At 40.4% G+C, this 15,691-nt stretch overlaps 1 protein-coding gene across 1 annotated transcript; it reads right to left on the bottom strand.

Moving 5' to 3' along the window:
* Positions 1 to 981: 981 nt before the first annotated feature.
* Positions 982 to 15,337, bottom strand: gpr176 (G protein-coupled receptor 176). Its single transcript, XM_039598634.1, has 3 exons — positions 14,493 to 15,337; positions 7,643 to 7,895; positions 982 to 3,238 (listed from the first exon to the last, which is right to left on the bottom strand). The coding sequence occupies exons 1-3, from the start codon at positions 14,722 to 14,724 to the stop codon at positions 1,999 to 2,001; spliced, it is 1,725 nt and encodes a 574-aa protein (XP_039454568.1). The 5' UTR covers positions 14,725 to 15,337; the 3' UTR covers positions 982 to 1,998.
* Positions 15,338 to 15,691: the final 354 nt, after the last annotated feature.

The following is a 15,691-nucleotide window of genomic DNA, read 5'->3' as shown; positions in this document are numbered from 1 at the left end:
ACTCTGTTTTTGCCTTGCACACCAAGTTGCATATTTATGTTTGCAAATGTTTCAATAAATCACTGCACCCATTTCCCATTTTCTTAGCAAAATATAAAGAAAAGGGAGGGGCTGACTCAAGACTTACGCAGTGTACTCTACAAGTTACAAAATGCAGTGGCACACATGGACTTGCCTCACGGAACAGCTTAGGGAAACCAACACTGATTTAGTTTTCTGTGGGTTTTGATTGTATAATTCAATATTTGACCTGAATTTACATAACTCCGCTTTTCTTTTTGTCTTTCTTCTTCAGGGCCATGTTAGCCTAAGAGCTTAAACTAAAAATTCATTACTGGCACTGATCAAAAGCTTCAGAATGGCGTTTTAACCAACCTGATGGTAAGACCTTCCCAAGGTCAAGAACTACTGTATTCATTTAGGAAGCAGACTTCTCTTTTTACAGTTACAATATTTCTGTTGTCAAACCCTTGATCATTGCAAGAGAATCGGGTTAGGGTATTTGAATAAGCCTTGAATCAATTTGGGTGGGAAATACAAGTCAATATTCTAGGAAACAATCAATAATCTTCCCCTTTGTGCAACACTGAATAACATTTTCAGCTCGGTATATCCACTATATCTATTACAGCAACTACCACACACAGCCTGACCGCTCAAAAAGTCACTGCTGCATCCAGTGTATTTGAATAAAGCTATTACTCATCTCTCTCTTGCTTTTAAGTAGCACCGGTGGATATTATTTCAAGTCAAGCATGAGTGAACGATTCGCCTGATAACAGCATGGGTAGGATGCAGCATAGATTCAGCTCCTCTGTGGACATAGCAAGGAATTGTGGGTAGCCCCGAAGGGAGTCACGGCTTGACAAATATTTGAAGTGTAGCCCAGCTCTGTTTACCTCAGCCAAAGGTGCAGGTCAAAGCTGTTACTGATGAATTCTGCATCACAAAGGAGACAGAGCCAGAAGTGTCAGTCAGAGATATTTAAAAGGAAACATGTTTTACAGAGCGTCAGATGATATAAAATGTGCACTTGGTATCTCTGCTCTTACTTATTATACATTTTAATTGAGCAACCGATTTTCAGGAAATCTGTGAGAAATCGTTAAGATTGATGTAAGGGTGGCTAAAAGATCCCCAGTCTGCATGAACCTGCAGATTTCAGTATATGTGATGCACTTCCAGAAACCAAGACTGAACACACAGTTGAACTCTGATTGTTCCACATTGTAAACTTGTATTTGCATACTCTACGTCAGTGTTTTAATCTTATGAAAACCATCCACATCGAAAGTGAAAATCACGACAACATCTATAGACATTACAAGAAATGTTCAGAAAGTGGAATTTGACAAAAAACAAAGGCGGCATACAGTTTGTTAACACCCAAAACATTTCTGTAAAACTCATCAAACATAGAAAAGAAAAGTCCCACAATGGGTTAAGTGAAAGGACCAACACTGAGATGTGTTCATATACAGAGTGCAATCAGATTAGAACTATTTTTAAAAACTGTTTTGTTAGCAGGTCCATAATACTTGCTTGATTATTTGCTGTGGAAATATATTATCCATTATCAGTGCATCCCTCGAGATAATTGGATTTGTACAGTGTTGTTTGACTACTGATGTCACCTCCAATAAAAAGAAAGATTTATGAAGGTATCTGTGTTCCTTCATCATGGAGTCATTGTGGAAGTCCTTTATTATAAAACTGGACCTCTCGAAAAGCTGTGAAATTGGATGGAATGGACATATTTGTCAGACTAGAAATATTATATTGATATCAAATTGATTCACAAATGGAAATACAGTGCTTCAGGGAACCTGCTTTTATGCAGTAAAATGTCAAACCTGAACTTCTACAAGGGCTACAACTGCAAATCAGAAGAAGGAACCAGAAGAAACCATGCAGACATCATTGTCTTCTCCCAGGCCCGGTTGGGGATATGGAGTTCTGATTTTTCCAGTGTTGCAGATCAGAAGCCAATGGTACAGTTCATGGATCCACGGTGGGAATTGTGCTGACCTTGTTGTTCCTGCTGATCCTGCGTTCTGGCTTCTGCTTTGGCACTTTGGTCTGGATCAGCTCCTCAGGCGTGTTACCCAGCGGCGGCAGTAGCCTTTTCTTGCTATTCCTGGTCTCAGGTAACCACTGAGGTGGCAGCTCAAAAGGTCCAAAACCAAACTGTGGGGAGTCCTCTGCTTCTGTAGGTGTAGCAGGTGCCACTTGTGATGAAGAGGCATAAGCGCATGTATGGACTGGAGAGGCCCGGGGTGCTATAATTGAAGGAGGTACCTCCTTGGTGATAACCAGCCCTCCTCCTGTGCCCTGCAGAGAGTCCTTTTTGGTAATCACTTCACCCCTGAGGCTTCCCATTCTTGACCCACCTTTCTGGTCATCTTTGGGCCCTGAGCCTTCTCCTGATCCTTGAGATGGGATCTCCACATCATGCTCCACATCCTCCTCCTCTTCTTCTTCAGACGGTCTGAAGATCTGCTGTTGGCCAATGTTAAACATCTCTAGAAGCTGGCTTCCAGATCGACCAGCAGTCTCCAGTCCTACTGGCTCCCCAATCACGCCATCTGGTCCTAAAGAAGCCAGACCTCCAGTGCTAACCACGTTACGGCGGCTGTAACGTCTGTGAATCCTGGCCAGCAGGTCCAGACAGCTGTGACGCGCTGAGCGGTTAACAGTCAGAAACAAAAGTGGGTTGGTGAGCAAGGATACCTTAGGAAGCCAGAGGGCTGTGAGATACAGTGAGACAGGCAGTTCTTTAGCGTCTGCCAAAATAGTGCGGTAAAATACTAAGGCCCCATAGGGCGCGCTGCAAGCTGAGAAAGCCAGTACCACAGCCAGAAGAGTTACATGAAGTTCGGCTTCCCTCTGGGACACGTATGGGATAGAGATGCTGTTCTGGGGAGTTCGCAGGGCTGCGATGATCACCTTCTTCTTCTGGCTGGCACTTAGTGCTCTGCGGATCAGAAGCATGAAAAGGAAGACCAGAGCCAGGGGGAGGATCACTGTGGTGATGTTGTAGATCAACACGTACACCATGTGACTCAGCGAGCGGGCGGGGTCATTTGAGCAGGATGAGGTCACGTACACATCGGTCACATTGGTCACAGCAAACACGGGGAGGCTGACCACAGTTGCATGGACCCAGATATAGATGACCAGATCTCGAGATCTTGCGTCTGAGATTTTCCTCTCCAGTGGGTACAACACTGAGTAGTATCTACAGACAGAAAGACAGTAATTCAATGCTTAACAACATGCATTTGATATTTTTATCCATTTCCAATGTTATAAACCCACTCAATGTCCATTATGCGTTTCCTACTTCACCTTCTAGAGGCTTATTCAGAGAAGGCTTTCTTGCCTTGCTGAATGGAAGAAGTAATGAGTAATCTGTTTTCAGGCTAAAATAGAAGCAAAAATCCACATATGGGGCTGTGAGGAAGGCTTTATTCCGAGCCCCAGCTTGGACAGTCTCGGTCGTTGTGTCCTTGGGCAAGACACTTCACCCGTTGCCTACTGGTGGTGGTCAGAGGGCCCGGTGGCGCCAGTGTTCGGCAGCCTCGCCTCTGTCAGTGCGCCCCAGGGTGGCTGTGGCTACTATGTAGCTTGCCATCACCAGTGTGTGAATGTGTGTGTGAATGGGTGGATGTCTGGATATGTAAAGCGCTTTGGGGTCCTTAGGGACTAGTAAAGCGCTATATAAATACAGGCCATTTACCAGGCCATTTATTCCACTTTACTCAAGTGCCACACATGTTTGAGATGCCTCGTGTTAGAACATTTCTTACAAGCCATTTCTTTTGAGTTATTTGGAGCTAGCTTGCTGACAAAGCCAACTAGCGTTAGCTGCTAATTTAGCAATCTCTCATCCAAAAAGTTGTGACTTCTGGCTCAACAAAATAAATAAACCACTCACAACTCTAAGCACTTGTTACTAAGCTATACTTGCTACTTAGCTCTTCTATGTAGTATGTGTTTTTCCTTCTGTTTATCACTGAATACAATAGCGAACTGCCTTCTTAGCCTGATTGTAGAGGAGAGCATCTATTGGCAATAGCTACAGGGCTGATAATAGCTGATAATGGTTATTAAATGGTCTGATAACATTCAAATTGGGCGCTTTCCCCAGGGGAGAATTTTTTACATCCTGAGGCCTGTAGCAAATCAAAGGAGGCGTAGTTTTGGTGATGTTCACACTGTGAAAAAAGCTTTTTCCTAAGCCAGAGTATCACCTGGAGTCCAGGCATACTGAAAATGCTCAAGAAAATCCATCTTATGGTGATTTATGTGAAAATTATTTTAAAATAAACGACAAAAATACTGACGTATGAGCTTGAAGGGGTTTTAGTAGAAAGGTAGTGCTGGTATAATATTAATGAATCCATTATACAAGCTCCAAATAGACAAAAAGGTGAGAGGTGCAGTTTTCTGGGGGTTTTTATGTAGTTACTAAATTTATCCTGCAGCCTCTTCACATATTTATTGTATTACATAGGCTTAGTATTTGTCACAGCCATTTTGAGGTATTTTATAAACAGGAAAAACAGGAAATTCCACAGGAATTGGACAAAGCTCAGTTATCTAAAAATAAAGCCATATGTGCCATTTTTAGTGGCCACTTTGGACACATTCAATCATGAACATTTAGCCCTTTTTAGATCAAAGAATTTTCATTTATCCATGGCATATTAACTTCTGCAGAGGTTAAAATTATACGGGTGATCTCTTGATAACTGCAGTGCAGATAATAGGATGCAGATTGCCTCACATCCTTTTGTTTTTCCTTACTCATAAGGAGAGTAAACGAAATGAAAAAGTCATTACTACGATGTCCCTTGACTATCTTGTCTGTGCTGCAGTATGATTGTGTGTGTTCGTGTGTATGTACACTGCAGTCCCAACCTGTGTACAGAATATCTACAGCCTCGATTACCCTCCTGGAGAATAAATAATTCATTGGTTTGATATCATTCTGACTGTACCAGTTGCTATGGAGGCAACATAATCTCTATAGCAGTGAAACGAGGGCTGGGAAGAGGTTGCAACAATACAAAGTCTCCCTGCAATCACCATAAAGTTGGTAGAGGATATTCACGTACTACTGCAGTCATCCATATTATCTATGGTATATTTTAAAATTATAAATTAATATTCAGAAAAATGTGGCTTCTGTGCACTTTTGTGTTCCATTTTGAACATGTCTATTTATGATACTTGCTATTTTTTTCTGCACTATATACAGAAGCTGCGTTATCTTAAGTTGCAACATGCAAAGAGATAAAAACATGATTCAATAAATATCATATCATAATATGTCATGTATACAATTCTGAAAAAGGAATTCTTTTAGGTTTTCTCAATACTTTCTAAGTATATTTTTTTATATTTCATATAAGTCTGTGCATCTGTACTTAGGCTACCCACTGTTTTCTATGCCAATTTTCTATTTTCTTACTGGATTTTTTAAAAATTAATTTCTTTAAGCAAAGACAACACTGGTGTGGAGAAAATACAAACATTAGAGCCACTCTGACCAACTACAGTCATTTTTACACATGAGTTCTGTACAAGAGAATCAGCTGGGAAAATTCTGTGAGAAAGGTCAACTGTGGACAAAGTGCACAACAGGAAATAGTCAATAGTCAGCTTTAGGCACAGTTTTAGGAAATATTATACACATAACCAGCACCCACTTCCAGTAATTAGTGAAAGTAAAAGGTTAATTAAAGGGTATAGCTTGAGAAAATAAAATTAAACTAGTTAAACGATATGCTTCAAATACTTCAGCTGAGATACAGTGGGGAAATAATTATAATTATCAGCTGTTGATTTTATAGGTTTGCTCATTTACAAAAATGCAGAAAAGTAAATTACATAAAGGTTCAAAATTGATTTGCATATCAGTGAGTGAAATAAGTATTTCATCCCCTATGAGCAAGTCAGAGTCTGTGTGCTAATGTGGCAGACAGATTGTGTTCAATCATTCAAACAATGACAAATACTCCTGATCTCAATTTATGTGTACAAACCACACCTGTCCAGAGAATCAATTTCTTCTATTAAAACCTCTCTACCACCACGGGAAACACTAAAGAGCTGTCAAAGGACATCAGGGACATGATTGTAGACCTGCACAAGACGGGAATGGGCTACGAGACCAACAGCAAGAAGCTTTATGAGAAGGTGAGAACTGTTGGTGTGATTATTTGGAACTAGAAGGAATATAATGACCATCAATCATCCCATGTCTGGAGCCAGATCATGCCTCATGGGGTGAGCTACACAGGAGGAGCATCTTAATGATCTCAAGGCAGTTTGGACCAAGAACATCATTGGTAACACACTACGCTGTAATGGAAAGGATTCAGAGAAGGTTTGGAAGAAAGTCCTGGGGTCAGGTGAAACCAAAATCGAGCTCTTTGGCATCAGCTTGAGCCGCTGTGTTGGGATGAAGAGAAATGCTGAGGATGACCCAAACCACCCTATCATCCCCACAGTAAAGCACAGAGGTGCTAAGGGTACAAGATGACTTCACTGCATCGAGGAGCCAATGGACAGGGCCACGTACAGCCATTTTGAACGAGAATTTTCTTCCCTCAGCCAGAACACTGAAAATGAGCTGTGAATGGGTCTTCCAGCGTGACAATTACAAACATTAACCCCAGGTTAACAAAGGAGTGGCTAAAGAAGAAGCACATTAAGGTCATAGAGAGTCCTAGCCAGTTCCCAGACTTCAGTCCTGTAGAAGATCTGTGGAGAGCGCTGAAGCTTTGAGTTGTCAAGCGAAAGCAAAGAAACCTAAAGGAGTTGGAGAGTTTCTGTAAAGAGGAGTGGGCGAAAATCTCACCTGAGATGAGGTTCAACCTGGTGACCAACTACCAGAAGTGTCTTATCACTGTGCTTGGCAAAAAAGTGTTTCTCCACCAAGTACTAAGGCGCATTTTGCTAGAGGATGAAATACTTATTTCACTCAGTGACATGAAAATCAATTTATAATCTTTGTGTAATGGTTTTTTTTTCTGGATTTTTGGCTGGTAATTTTTCTTTTCTCCATTAAAATGAAACTACCATAAAATGACAGACTATTCATTTAGTTGTAAGTGAGCAAACTTACAAATTCAGCAAATTCAAAGTGGTACTGGGAGGCCTGGGACACACGCTCCACCAATCACAACCCTATACCCCCTCTTAACAGGGTGTTAAAAGAAGGTGTAGAGATGTTTGTCTGCTTTAAAAAATCTTTCAGAGTTGGATTTCCGGGTGTTTAAGGAAAGAGAATTAGCCGAGTTGACTATGCTAAGCAACATATTGACAAACTGATCGGAGCTGATATAAAGGACCCACTTTTTTTTTGCCCCAAGCGGTCCATCCAAATACAGAGAGGTGAGTAGGAGGTGCATGTTAGTGTCTTTCAAAAGCATAATTTAAACGCAGTGATTCTGGCTACAAACCTGAAGTGAGAAAAAATAAACACATCACTCATTTTACTGAAAGGATAGAGGGCTCTTTGGGTTTTGTCATTTCAAGCGCAAACCACACTTGATGACTGAAAAAAATGATGCTGCCCCTATCTACTTCAATTCTGTGTATACACTGAAAAGTATCATGTTTTTGTGTTTACCTGTCCAATGCAATGGCGCTGAAGCTGAGAATGGTGACAGAGCAGAAGAGTTTGTGGAGGAACTTGAGAGCTTTGCAGAGCACCAGCGTGTGAAGCCACAAGCAGCACCGAGGATTGGCTCCGAGTGCCACATCAAAGGGGATGCACACCAGGCCGGCGCAGATACCAGACCATGCCAGGTTCTTGATGAATCGATTGGTCACTGTTTTAAAGATGTTTGTGCAGCAGGTGCACCACAACACAGTGGCATTACCTGTTGAGAGAAAGAAAGATGTTTAAAGATTTAGAATAAAATTAGATTAGTAGTTTGCCTACTAATCACCTATCCTGCATCCAAGCAAATGTGAAATATGGTCACAACACAATATGGTTTTCTAATCTTGAGTTAAAGTGTAGAATTATGGTCAGATTATCAGTTCACATACAAAAACTTGAATTCTACAGTCTGTGTTGTCATAAGCCTAACTCTGTTTAAATAAAGACTGGAAACCTGAATGCTGGTACAAGCAGCCCTTTCCTTTTGTTGTGCTGGTATGAGTTTCTACCAGGCACACCATAGATCTCAAAGAAAAGACCTGGTTAGCTTGAAGACTAAATTGCCCATTGACAGGAAGGAAGGCTTATTATCTTACTGATCTGCTATAGCACAGATGAATGATTTCTCAGCTGCTTATTCCTGACGTCCATCCAGCACAAACACTGTGACTGAACGATGTAAGGAATGCAAGTACTTCACAGACTGAAGAGTAAGAAGAGATTTAAGCCAACTGACAGATGAACTAAAGAAAAGAAAATGTTTCACTTTCAATCTCGTTTTACACTTGCCATCAATGAACTCATCTGTGAACCGGAAGTCTTTACACATTAGATTGGAAGCTGCCTCACAGCAGGACGAGGCATCCGCTACCAAGAATACTGCTTAAAATCAAACTCATTATGAATTTGACAAAAAAAAAAAAAAATGGGGGGAAGTTCAAGTTCAATGTTATTATTTGCATCTGGACACCCTTTTTTACCTTCATTTTACTGCAAAAAGGCTTCCCCTGTGTCGTTTCAAGGAGTTTCAGCTCCTAGACTTGCTCTTTCTTTTCTTTTCTTTTTATTTTTGGGGCGGGGGGGGGGGTTGAAAAAAGTATGAAAATTGTTCGGGGGACAGTGCCTTCTTGTAAAGACTTGATGGCAGAGAACAGGACAAAATTAGTGATGCAGGTGCCACTAAAGCATAAAATAAAAAATAGCCAAATGAAATAAATTTACATCAGCAATAACAAATTCGTGCTATATGTCACTTGTACCAGGTTCAAAGAGGGATAAAAAAACAACAACAAAAAAAACAGTCCACCCTCACAAGACATCCTCCCAATCATTTACATCTAACAGCCTGCAAGCTGGAACTTACTAAAACAAAACTGCAACTGCAACTAACTCGAAAAGGACAACAGGAGACAGTCATTGTAGACAAATTCAACCATAAAACCTTGTGACCTCACACTAATCATACCCACTCACACCAGATTAAGACCATCGCCTCCTGGAATTCACACAGAAGAGAACTGACCCCACCTCACTCACACACTTCCTTTTCAAGACTCTTCTGCCAATCACACGACAGAAGGCAACAAACTGCCAGGTGGCACTGGTTAAATCAGGTTATGTTTTCATAGAAAAGTCTTCCACTGTACTTCACTAAATACCATCTAATAATGTTTTATAAGGCATATAAGGATTGAAATGGTTTTAAACATTGGTTGATTTCTATCATAATTATTGATCATACTGATTATCTTTGCAGGTTTGCAGGATCAGTTCCACCTGAACCAAGCGAGACCACAATTGACAGTTGCAAGGAAGAAAGAAACTACAACATTTTTATGTTTCTATTTCTCTCTGCATAATTTGCAGTGACAAAGTGGTAATGATTGGTAATTAAGTTTCAAAAGGTGAACTATTTCCTTCTTGCACTGCATTAACTCATGTCAGGTCACACGGGACCATGTGTGATTTCAGCTCCTTCAAAAGTAATTACCCACAGAGTGTTAGCTGCACTCTGGCTGAGAGCAAGATGTTCTGCAGTGAAGGAAACCGTTTCACGTCTTTCCTGAGACCTGTGCTTAAAACAAAGGCCTCAGGTTGTCAGAAGAAAAACGCACTCATCGTCTGGTGGATGGGGGAATAGAAAAGTAACCATAGTATATAAAACTAAATGAAACAGTCGTGAGAGAGAGAAAAAAAGACCTTTTCTATGAAAGCAAGGTCGTATATAACATCCCTGATTTCTGTTGTTATGTACCTCAGGAGGTTTCAAATGGAGACGGAAGAAGCTGTTTTCAGCAGGACATGGTGTGCTTTAACTATGCAGAACTCAATTAACATGCTGTGATACAGAATAGCACTGAGGCATGGTATTTCGGGGAAACCCTGGTAAAAGTACATTCTGCTAGGCTGACTAATGTGGAATAATTAAATCAGCACAAATATTCATTATTTCAAATGCAAACTACATAAAAAGAATGTTTATTACAAATGTCTGTTCATACGGTATGTTGACATTTTATCTTGCTGCCTTTGGTCTCTAATGTGAGGCAATTAACACCCAGTCTTTCAAAAAAAAAAGAAAGAAAGAAAGTGTGATACTACATTTATAAGGCTATAAAACCGTTACTTAAGATATTTTTGTCTAGAGTCATGCTACCATGTAATGTTCAAAGCAGATTTCAATAATCAAAATACAAGAGTTGACTTTTATTTTATAGATTTCAGACAGAAAATTAAAACCAAATTTAATCTCTGTTAAATGCTCATAGAAACTGGTAGCTGCCAAAGATTAAAAACTGCTGTGACAAAAAACAAAAATCGTTTTATGGTTGTTTTTTGTTTTTTCAGGACTTGTATTGTCTGAAAAAACAACATCACTTTGTACTTTTGAGCCCAAAATGCTCGCTGGGCATTTGAGAAACACCTTGGTAACCATAGTCAGAGCAGCCAATAGCGAGAGAGCGCAAACAGTACAGATGATTATTTTGCCCGCTTAACAAATGGCACCCTAACTAGTGGTAGCAGCAACGTGGTCTGCTTCAAATTGAGCTGGATCATTTTGCTATTGATGTCTAAACACATGCTGTTCGACATGCGAAGCACACTTAACAGTTTTTTACTTACATCCTGGTGCTTTTATAATTACCCTAGCTTTAGTGACAGGCTCATTTAGGAGCAGTAACCGCAGAGCTAGTCAGCCACATAATTCCCCACAGACCTTAATACAACTGTTGGCAAAGTCAGCCAGTGCCATGCACACTGTGACACATTAATGAGATTTGCAGTAAAACTCTGACCTTATCAGTGAAACTGCATAATTATGACTGCAAATGTTATACATTAAAAAAAATCTAAATTTTGAGGAATGCATTCTCCCTTTCTAGGAGAGTGAGATAAGAAAACTGGAATGGCTCGCACATCTGTGCATTTAGACGGGGGGAAAAGGCCATTTCCTGCTGATGCCTCTCTCTCTTCAGTTCAGTTTAGTTTATATTTTAGGAAGAGTTACAGCTTTCTAATGGGGCCTATCTAGGTCTGTTTCTGCAATGAAATGACTGCGTAAAACTAATTTCCTCTTTATTTATGGTGTAAACAAACAAGATTTCCTAACTGGTCAGCTTTGTAGGTATTAGGCATGTTTGGAATTTAGCACTTTCCCCTCCTACCAGGGTTTAAGCGGTTATCCTTAAAGACATGAGACAGAAATGACCTTCTGATCCAAATCTGAAAACAGAACAAGTGTTACAGAAACATTTCTGAAACTTGACAAAGTCAGAATGAGATTACAGTCACCTTTGAGAAGACTGTGTTTGTACACAACTTAAAGATAATAATGTAGAGCGTTACAAATGCATTAACAGTGGTTAAGTGGTGTAAAAATAGCTCCCCAACTTCTAACACCTTTCACCACACCCATCAACAAGTGCCCATGATTCTCTGGCAAGCTACACACTTCCTATCTGGACACACGTGTATCCAGGTGGGAACACTGTGGAATTAAATGGGATATTTACAACCTGCCAAAGTACTCAGCAAAGTACTTTTGCTGAAACCACTATATGGCTATATGTCATTCAACTCCCAAAACAGCATTTTACAACAGAGCGTGGCTCTACAGACCCGTTAATCAGCAAACCGGCTCAACCAGCTTCCACTAGAGAGGCTGTTTTCTGGCCTAATTTGTGATAGAAAAACCCTTCTTACATATCCATATCCAAGGGTTCAAACGCTTCACATTCATGCATTTTAGCTGAATGTTGTTCAAAGCTTCAAACGAGATCCTACAGTTATAACTTATTAGTCTTATTAGTGTTGTTTTGTTGCACACATCTACAATGTGTGTTAAACAAAATCTTTTAAATAAAAGAAAAAGTCATTCTTCTCGAGTTTGAGTATTTCAGACCTAGAAGGTGGATGATTCAGCGAGTTAATACCGATACAAAGTGCACAAACTAAGTGAAAACAATCCGCATCACTGAGAATTTAATGAGCTCTGGTTGTTGCCACATCAAGGCTTTTCAACAAATGTGCAGTTTGTGCAACATTTACTTTCCTTCACCTTCGCATATCTCTCTGTGCCATAAGAGAAGAAGTCATAAGCAGATACAGAAGGCAGTTACCACACATTTATCTTTTCCATGTCAAATGCCTCAGGTAATAAACATGAATCCTTCAATGATTTGTATTGATGTGCCCAGTGTGTTAATGACACAGATGCCTCCAAAACAGACATCTCCCCATAAAAATTGCATGGGTTTTTTTTTCCCTTTCAGCCAGTGATGCAGGTTTTCTTTTGGGCACTAAAATCCCCATAGAGACAACAAAGTGCCTACATAATGGAACCAGCATATCCTGCTCATCCATGATAATATTTGATGTCTGAATATAAATATGATGCAGCTAGGCTTTTATCATACAACCAAAGCCTATTTTGAAATCATTAAAAGTAGCTTGAGAATTGACCACAAACATTTTTTAGGGGACTCAACTTCAAAAGACAGCCCCGTGGAACCGTCATCAGTTTAACACTCATCATTTTATGCTGCAGGTAATATAATGCTTGTATTTAAAGGTGCCCACTGATGAAGCCTTGCTTGAGTGTTCAGCTTCTGATTGGTCCTGAAATTGATTCAGATATCTGATGCTAATTATCTTTATTTTTTCCAGTAATAATTCTGCCGACGTGATTATTTCATTAGCAAAGGGGAACCTATTACTGTTATGGCACACACAGTCTGTTTGTATTTTATCACTCATTGTCTTTTGATAGCTGTCATTAATGTCTCCGAGAATCTTAACGATCATGTAAAGGTGCTCTGTTGTATTGACATTAGAGAATTTATGCTATTCACCTTCCTGGAAGTGGGTTTGGTTCGTTGGTGTATATATTCCCTGCGACACGTAGAGCATGCAGAGAGAAACAAAAAGGCATTTTGAGCCATGCTGCCAGAGGGCAATTTTTACAGCTAGTCAGGGCACGCTTCTCTGACCCTGCACATTGCACTGCACAGCAGGAGGTGGCACTGGATCAAAGCAAGTCATTTGGACTTTTTTTTTTGTGTCCGTTTTGTGTCAGTTGCACAATATTTCATCATGGTGAGCTGTTCTCCTGCTTCTCACTGAGCCCATATGTTTCCATACAACACTAAGGCTGTGTGTGTTTTCTGTAGCAGGGCAGAGAGGGCAACACAAAAACATTTGTGACAAATAACACATTTATTTGTAGCAATCATTAGAAGCAGGTTAATTATGCTTCTGGCGGTCTATATGATAGAGATGGGATGTCAAAGCCAGGAGTGTGCAAGAGCAGAAGATCACTCTACACAGCTCCTTCTACACTTATACCACCATCATCATCACTGGTGTCAAGTCAACACATATTCAACTCTAAGGAAGTTTAAAATATGTAAGTTACTGCTACTATTTATCTGGTTTTCTGGTGAAAAAAAAAACAAAAAACAATAAAATTCTTCTTTGCTGACCTAAAAATACAGCAAATTTTGTATGTCTGCTTATTTTAAATGGAATACATCCATGTCATATTCACGATCCAGCGCCAAACCAGAAAATGAGAAAATCAGAAGTTATGTGTGAGACTGGTTTAGTATTATTTGAATGGTTTTAGCACCTTGATCAAACTTATACATGACTGCAGGGGGCTGAGATTTTTTTTAAACAGCCTATATTCAGAACACATCATGTGAAGCCTAGGGGTATGTGGGGATAACTAAGTGATAACACATCTTGGCATTTTTAGTGTAGTGGGCTGTGAGGCAAGGTAAGCAGGTGACAGTAACGGACAGTGGGTTGTTTACATTTGGCAGCTCCTGGTGGTTTTAACGGGATATTAGATTAAAAATAATAATAACGTAGTACACTTGTAGCAGTTTTGTTTGTTTCTAATAAACTGGCCTGCGCACTCATTTCTGTCATGCTTTTCTTATCCTTTACTCTTTAGTCGTAATTTGACTTTTCTTTTAGTAGAAGATACTAGTTTACTATTTCATACTGACCAAAAGATGATTGATTGGCTGACTGATAAACGTTGGAAAAAGTCTCAGATATTTCAAATACATTCTACTGGCACACAGGTTGTCCGCACAGGGAGATCCTCTTAACACAAATCTGAGATTCTCACTGTTTTCAATTGAATTTGAAAAGCAGTGCCCTGTAGTTTAAAAACTGTGCAGCTGTTTAATCTAAATTTAGCAGAAATGAATAAGTAATTAAATAAAGGAGGCTGGGTTTTTTTTAATATGTTTATGATTCCCTATTGAGTTTGCATTGAATGTGTGGGAGCACTGAGCGGACTTACCGATCAGCGAACCTAGGAGGATGAAAACCTGAACGGTAGTGGTGAAGTCCCGGTAGGCTTGCTCTCGCACGAGTCGCTGCCGCTCGTCCAGCCCGGTGCCCTCGGCAGGCGGGCTGCTGTCCCACCGGGTCGATGGGCTCGAGGCGTTCAGTAGATCCAGCCAGAGGTGGGCTGCTGTGAAATTGACTGCACCGTCCCCCACCATCGCTGCCCGGCTCCCTGCACTATCCATGTCGATTCACTCCGAGATCCTTGTGGGGGTTTTCTGTTTTTGATGTTTGTTTGTTTGTTTTTCAAGAAAGCTCACAAAGAGTCAACAGCCAAGAGTAAAGGGGCATTTCTGACCTTTTTTTTTTTGGTAGTAAAAAGGGGGATATCGACATATCACATCTTATGTTGCACGGGAGATGTCCATGAAGATTTAACGCGGACACAGGCAGGAAATGCGTTCCTCTGCCAGCAATGAGATGGTCTTTTGTCAGTAATTAAGTCTGATAAATTAGGGAGGAAAATACATGTTAAAATAATCCCAGCCTGTATCAAAGCACGGGGAGATGGAAAGCCTACGCTGTATGCCCCATATTTCCCCAGTAATGCGGATGCACGGCAGAAATCGGTCACTGAAATCCGTGCGCAGTGTGGCTGGATGGATGCTGGACTATCTGACACCCAGTGCACCTAAAACCACACCGGTTTGCGAAGTGTCCATTCCGGGAACGACGCCTGCAGCACCGAGAACACAGCACCATCACCCCTCGCCGTCCAGAAAATAAATAAATAAATAAAAATATGTGTGGCTGACAGACTGTTACTCCTGCTGCCGCTGCCAATCGCACTGTCAGAGGCCGTTTATTGGTAGACTGGATGGTGCGGGGAGCCTGCAACTGAATATTTAACAGCGTGAGGTGCAAGACTGAAGAGGAGAGCCCTCCTCTTCATGTAGCACTGAGAAACTCCACTTAATCTTATGAATGACAAGCAGCATGGAGGAAGAGGAGTCTGGCTGATACTGAGAAATAAAGGTAACAGATGGCTACATTCCTAATAGGCTGTTAAATCACAAAATATATATATATATATATATATATATATATATATATATATATATATATATATATATATATATATATATATATATATATATACTTTAAGGAAATGCTTCATTACATTACTTCACCTTAATGGCCATGTTTCTAAGC

This window comes from Oreochromis aureus, linkage group 15 (assembly GCF_013358895.1).
Source record: "Oreochromis aureus strain Israel breed Guangdong linkage group 15, ZZ_aureus, whole genome shotgun sequence".
Classification (NCBI taxonomy): Eukaryota; Metazoa; Chordata; class Actinopteri; order Cichliformes; family Cichlidae; genus Oreochromis; species Oreochromis aureus.
The sequence above is the reverse complement of the archived record's forward strand: the minus strand, read 5'-3'. Positions and strand labels throughout refer to the sequence as shown.

What these genes read in the sequence shown, in the direction of transcription:
- gpr176 (XM_039598634.1), bottom strand. Translation starts at nt 14,724, where the DNA reads ATGGATAGTGCAGGGAGCCGGGCAGCGATGGTGGGGGACGGTGCAGTC. An exon ending in CCTCCTAGGTTCGCTGATCG is followed by an intron (nt 7,896 to 14,492) that starts GTAAGTCCGCTC and finishes TTCTCTCAACAG; the next exon opens with GTAATGCCACTGTGTTGTGG. An exon ending in AGCGCCATTGCATTGGACAG is followed by an intron (nt 3,239 to 7,642) that starts GTAAACACAAAA and finishes TTCTGTCTGTAG; the next exon opens with ATACTACTCAGTGTTGTACC.